This window comes from Hippichthys cyanospilos, chromosome 12 (assembly GCF_059441005.1).
Source record: "Hippichthys cyanospilos isolate Australia breed blue-spotted pipefish chromosome 12, RoL_Hcya_1.0, whole genome shotgun sequence".
NCBI classification, from domain to species: Eukaryota; Metazoa; Chordata; class Actinopteri; order Syngnathiformes; family Syngnathidae; genus Hippichthys; species Hippichthys cyanospilos.
Window position 1 is genome coordinate 13382095 of NC_142380.1, and position 6720 is coordinate 13388814.

The 6720-nt window shown below is 39.4% G+C and overlaps 1 protein-coding gene across 1 annotated transcript; it reads left to right on the plus strand.

Moving 5' to 3' along the window:
* The first annotated feature begins 451 nt into the window (after positions 1 to 451).
* LOC148414968 (ras-related protein Rab-18-B-like) lies at positions 452 to 4415 on the plus strand. Its single transcript, XM_088430268.1, has 7 exons — positions 452 to 672; positions 975 to 1030; positions 1129 to 1190; positions 1796 to 1868; positions 1973 to 2091; positions 2620 to 2686; positions 3269 to 4415. The coding sequence occupies exons 1-7, from the start codon at positions 605 to 607 to the stop codon at positions 3439 to 3441; spliced, it is 618 nt and encodes a 205-aa protein (XP_088286394.1). The 5' UTR covers positions 452 to 604; the 3' UTR covers positions 3442 to 4415.
* Positions 4416 to 6720: the final 2305 nt, after the last annotated feature.

Below are 6720 nucleotides of genomic sequence, written 5' to 3' on the forward strand. Positions count from 1 at the left end.
ATACTGTCCCGCAATTATTATTATTTTTTTTAATAAGCTTCTCTGTTCCATTATCAAAATAGCAGGTGTGGAGAAGAGTAAAGCATACTACACCATCTCAAACCATAATGTCCTGTTGGTTAGTACGTTTTCATTTGGGCATAGTCATAATCATAATGGGTATTGTATAAAAATGACAGCAAACATCTTTTTTTTTTGTTGTTGTTTCATATTTTCGTACTACTTTTATTAGAGTATTGTACTTTTGCGTTCTGAACGCGAGTACGTTTGTAGACCTAATGCCTGCACGGTATTGGCAGTTTTTCGTGCCTCTTGACGAGAGCTATTACATCGGTATGAGAGAGTATATAGCATGAGTAATTTGTTCCGTTTTACCGTTTTCTAAAAGAATTAAAGGAAAGAAAAATACACCGTTATTTTAGGAATGTGACGGTTTATGATGGACGTTTATCGGTGACGTCACACGTACACGTTGGGCGGAAGTTGAGCACGCACTAAGCTGTCAACAGCTACACTCGGGAATTACTAAACAAAACGCAGGAAAACTGAATATTGTTTTTAAAAGCGTAGCAAATCGCCCGGCCAACCAACCCGACGTCAGAATATGGATGACGACGTGCTGACAACTCTGAAACTTCTGATAATAGGCGAAAGTGGCGTGGGGAAATCCAGGTTTGTTTCGCCTTGAGCTACCTTGCTGCTAGCCTAGCCTGTTAAGTCTGTTGACATTAGTTTGATAGCGCCGTTTTGCCTAGCGGCCGTTTTGACAGCCCCATAATAGAGTTACATTTTCCTAAAGTTCATTTAAGTTGGACTGTAGTGTTGTTGCGGTGTTATAGTAACAGAATATGTGTTTTGTCAACTTGCGGTTTTAGTTTGGCTGGTGCTTATTATCTAGCCGCTGTGTTGAAATGCCTAGCTGTTACATAAAACGTTTAAAGGGTATTCTATGTGACCTGCATTTTCTTTAACAGCCTTCTCCTGAGATTTACGGAAGACACATTTGATCCAGAGCAGTCGGCGACTATAGGTATACTTCACAGACCAACACAGAAGTTTTCCTTTCATGGCACATTTCGAAATCGTTTTGAAACCTCCTTTTCCCTCTTCTGTTGCATGTCGAATAAGGTGTGGATTTCAAAGTGAAGACACTGGCCATCGATGGAAATAGAGCAAAACTCGCCATATGGGTAATACGGATCATTGTTTTGCAGAGTGAAATGAACTGTACCTCATGAAAAAACATGATGCAGCACACTATTTGTCCACTGGGTTGTGACATTGTACAATATAGTTTACAAGTTAAGTTAATGACGCAATACTTGAAGCACTTCTAGAGAAGTGAAATGGCGTTTTCTTAATGTCTTTTTTTTAAAACGTCAGACTGTATAAATGTACAATATATACAACAGGAATAGGCAGCTTAAACGATGGGGTTGGTCATGATTGTGCTTTATGTAGAGGGCTTTCTTTGTAAGAGTGTTTTAATAACCCAAATAATAGCGTTTTTGATTCTTGCCTGTCAACTTCATTTTTCAAAATAAAAGCAAGTCTGACCTAGGATGCACATTGTTTGCTTTTTGACCACCACATTTTGGATGCAAACAAAACTGATCTGTAGTCTGTCAGCACCTAAGATAATTCAGTGAGAATATTATAATTACTTTAACTTTTTTCACATTTCTCTGATATAATTAAAGTACTCCACGGAAATCAAACCATTGTGCTCTAACCGAGCATAAAAATGTATTCTTGTCAATATTTCTCATTTACTTATCTTGCCCTCTTCTTGTAGGACACAGCTGGACAAGAAAGATTTCGTACGCTAACACCCAGCTACTATCGCGGCGCCCAAGGAGTCATACTTGGCAAATGCTCTTTTTTTCCTAATCACATTCCAGTAATCTTATTGCCATTAATATAGAATGTTTCTGTGTAATGCTATCTGTTTCATTTTATTTTGGCCTGGCAGTATATGATGTTACAAAGCGCGACACCTTCACAAGGCTGGAAAACTGGCTGAATGAACTGGAAACCTACACGACTCGCAATGATATTGTTAAGATGCTGGTCGGCAACAAGATTGATATGGTGAGTCGAACGTGGATTTTGCATTTAAGTTGATAATATCCTGGTGCAGTTGGCGGGGAACACCCTGAACTGGTTGCCAGCCAATTCCAGGGCACACTGAGAAAAACAACCATTCACTCTTCTTCAAATATTGAAATACACTCATATAGGAAGGCAAAACCGTGGCAGACTAGTTAGCATGCCCGTCTCACATTCGGGGGACGTTAGTTCGACTCCAGCTCTTCTGTGTGGAAGTTGCATGCTCTCCCCATGCCCGTGTGCGCCTTCTCTGGGTACTCCAGTTACCTCCCTCACACTCAATGGCTGCATGGTTGTTTTACTCTGTGTGCCCTGGCAACTAGCTCCGGGTGTACCCTGTCTGCCTCCCAAAGACTGCTGGCAAGCCTGCGACTCTTGTCAGAACAAGGCATGGATCGAGGATTTATAAAGGACATTTCACCATGTTATGATACGGTCTATATACATAAAAAAAAAGTGTAGGCTGTATTATGGTGAGGAAAATCAGATTTTCTTGTATTTGGTTTTTAGGATGACCATGAAGTGGACAGAAATGAAGGCCTGAAGTTTGCGAGAAAGCACTCAATGCTTTTTATCGGTAAGTGTCCATGGTGGAGTTCAGTTATTGATACGTATGGAGGATCGCCTCTTACATCTCGACAGAAAATGTGGCAGTTGGGAAAGGATTGTGTATCACTCCGCAAGTCATGCTTTTGATTTGTATGTCTGGCTTGATTTACACTTCTTTGGTCTTTTGGGTGGATACAGCCTCTCCAAATCATTTGCATTATGATTAGCATCTAGACGGCCCTCAAATGCATGTCTGCACGCTTTCTGGAATTTCTAATTCTCATACCCAAACTTGCCCTCTCTGGGAAATTAGGTTAACTTTGCTTTGGAGTTTCCATTTTAGTGCAGCAACATTAATGAGAAGCTTTGTGCAGAGCCAGGCAAGAATATGTTGTTGATTTTATCCACTGTGAGCCCACTGCATGTCTTTTGCTTCCTAATTTGAGTCATGATGTTTTTTTTTGTTTTTTTAAGTATGGAGTTTCTTAAATGTCATCCTCATTAAAACCTCCATATTTGGGGAATATTTTCCTCTCTTTTTTTGGTATTAAAGGCTTATATAGATTTTCTTGTTTTTTGTTTCATGGTGACCTTCTTCCTTTTTGTCCAGAGGCAAGTGCAAAGACCAAAGATGGGGTACAATGTGCCTTCGAGGAGCTCGTGGAGAAGATCCTACAAACTCCTGGACTTTGGGAGAGCGAAAATCAGGGCCAGACGTTGCGCCTGGGGAATCAGGAGCAAGGTGGTGGCAGGGCATGTGGAGGATATTGCTCCATACCTTGATCACGGACAACACAAACAAAAAATCTTGATAGAAATGACTACAGAAAGTGATGAAAAATGGGAGCTGATGAGAGAGAGGGGTGGACTCTTTGCACATGACACTTCTTTCCGTTTAAATGAATGGATCAGGTAGAAGTAGCCTTTTGACCCTTATGTATGGAATTTGAATGACACATATTTCAGGCTAACACACGCTTGATGTCACTATACAAAAAAATGTGGGTGTGAAGCTGATAATACCAAGCAATGTTTAGGTGACATGGCCAATTCGGATCATATGTGTGTAGTAGTACTCAATGTGGCGGGTGAAACACCTTCATTTAACCTCTGGCTGTTTCATTTTCTTCCTTTTATTACCACAACACTGTGCATGCATTGCAAACATGCTTTTTACCATTATCTCAGTTAATGTACATATAATGGCCTTATACATTAAATTATTGGTATTAGAATATATTGAGTCATCAACTACCTACCCCCATCTTGGTCATTAGGTTTGTGGAACTATCCTCCATATTGTTATTTGTGCAATATGGACCTGATAATACAAGAAATGTATTACAGCCAACGACATGTAACTGCTTATTGTAAATGCTTAGCTTACGCTTATTTATCATGTAGCCTAGTTTGCCATTCATCATTATTTCATTTGATTGTATTGTTTGTGCGCAATGTGGTCCATATATAGCCTTCAAGGTGATGGTTTCAGACATGATGGAAGAGCATTCCCAAGCGATTTCTGTTCTGCATTGTAAAGATTTATTGTACTGTTGCCACCTCCATCCCACCCATTTCTCTGTCTCCCTTTTCCCTTTCGGCGAATGTTTCAAATTCTGTTTCAATCAAATTTTGTAACATGGAATGTCACAATGACTTCTGCCTTAACAATGGACGACATTCTCTGTTTTTCAGTATTGTCACAATTGTTTCAAACAGAAATAAATTCCACTCGGGGTGCAGTCATCCGACCACTATTATGTAGTTGTTATCTCGTTGTCATTTCGTTTCCATTTGCTCTCAAGGCCCACTTAATCAAGAGCAGGTGGGAGGGAAAGCATGGAGCTCGGTTGATGAATTGATGAGAACATATGAGTCTGCAATATTCTCAGTACGAAATGCAAAAAAAAAAAAGTAGGTCGTGAGTGGAAAGATCCTGCTAATGATCTTTAGTCAAATAACTGCAGCGGTTGATGTGTGATTACAAGCTTATGTTTGGTGTCAGGATGTGCTCACATGGAACAGGATGCTCCACTCTTCACTCAAGACACACGCAGCGTACCGGGCAATCATTTTGCTCCTGGGTTGTCACCAGCCTTTGCTTCTTGTGGTGTCTGTCGTTACCGGTCATCACATCATCATTGCGGGTGGGGTAGAATTCTCTCATCCTGGCAAATAGTGGCACTTTAGGGAGTGTTATTGTTTTCTTCTTAACCTAGCAATGTGAAATGCGGCCCCTTTTCTCGTTTTGGCAAAAAAGCTAAATATGTTATTTTGTGTTTCTGTATGAGAAAATTGTCATCCAAAAATGACATGAATGAATAGATTGATGGCATTTAGTATATTGAAAATGATGTGTTGAGTGTTCCTCAACCAGAAAAAAAATGGTTGTTTGCATTCTTAACTTGGTTTAGTCAAGAGTTACACTGCATTTAAACTTTTAACTATCCATCTTGTGAGAAAAATGCTGAAAGCACCTTCATTTCAAGTGTGTTTTCCTCCAAAAACATGAAATGTACACTCTGCAAACAGGTCGCTAAAAATGTCATGTTGTGTTCACATGCTACAAACGTCGCGACAAAGAGCATGAACTCAATAAGCCTCTTGGAGTGGATTCTTTCCATATTGTTGTCTGACGGTTAAAAGCAATTTGAGTCTATAGCAAAAGCAAAAACTTAATATGACACAGACAAGTAGCTCATGGAAAGGAAACATTTTGCACATGTGTAAATGTTGTCTGTTATGGCCTTCATGCTCAATATTGGGCCGAGTCCAGTCATTTTTGTCCCCATCAAGTAGTAGACAGGAAAATGATGGAAAATAAGGTTCAGATGACTGCGGCAGACCAAACAATTACCCACCAACACTGCGATTGGTTGAGAGACGTTTTCTTCCTTCAACATTGTTGATCTTCTTAAACAAGGGACTTCAATCTTCCCAGGGGTGTGGTATACCATTTGCGAAGCTCACTTCCACTGCCTCTTTTTTTATTTTTCTGCGTGCCCGTATGTGCCGGTTGCACATGCGTAGGTGTGTTTTGAGTAAGCTGTGTATCCGTGTGAAGAAAAAAAAGGGGTTGTTTCTCAAATTCACCAAAAGAAATCCATATGTGATGTGTTTATACAAAACCAGGTTTATGTCAATTTGCTACTCCAGCTCCTTCCAAACATCAATTTTTGACCTTTTGAAAACTTGTTGCCAAAATGAGAAGAAATTTCAGGTGGAATGCCTAGATATCTGATGGAATTTATACAAAAGGTTTTCAGCAGAAAATAGTTGATTTTTGGATGTACTAACACTAACTATTTTTCTGAAATATTTTTGCTGGACATTTGCCAATGTAATTGGACCTTAATGATTGCTTTCAACATGTTGGGACCTTTAGAGGCCGAAAAGATGAGTTGAATTAAATTGCTTTTTTTTAATAATTATTTAAAGAATTCCATTCCAAGAATTCAATTTTTTTACTGATGTATACAGCAGGAGACCGGCGGGCTTCTTACTGTGAGAGTATTAAAGATAAGTACTAATATGAGTCAGTTCACACATTTAACTGCACAGTCCAATTCCATGGAAGTCAATGGAAGAAAGCAAAGCCGCAAACTAACAGGCAAAACAGTTGGTTTGTATTTCATCTAGAAAAAGGGGAACGTTGGACCGATGCACATCTGACGGAATGTCCATTCCGACGATTACAATGACGGATGTAAAAACGCTTCCCAACATTCTTATTCTATCGTATTTATGAGCCTTCCCATCATTTGTTTTGTTGGCAAAACCGGTGACAGGCCAACAGACAGTCCGTCAATACTGTGAATCGATATCAGCTTGCGTTTTTTTTGTTTTTTTTACACCCTTGTCTGTTGATACATATACATATATGGAAAATGGAGTGCGCTTATAAATGACTTTAAGCATCATATGGTAAAGTGCCACTTCAACACGCTAAATGAGGCCTGCACCAGTACGAAACTCAAGATGTGCCAGTGTTTATACTAATATGCAAATGTGCAATTAAACTGTGATGACATATATCAATACGACTTCTAATGGTTTTATAAA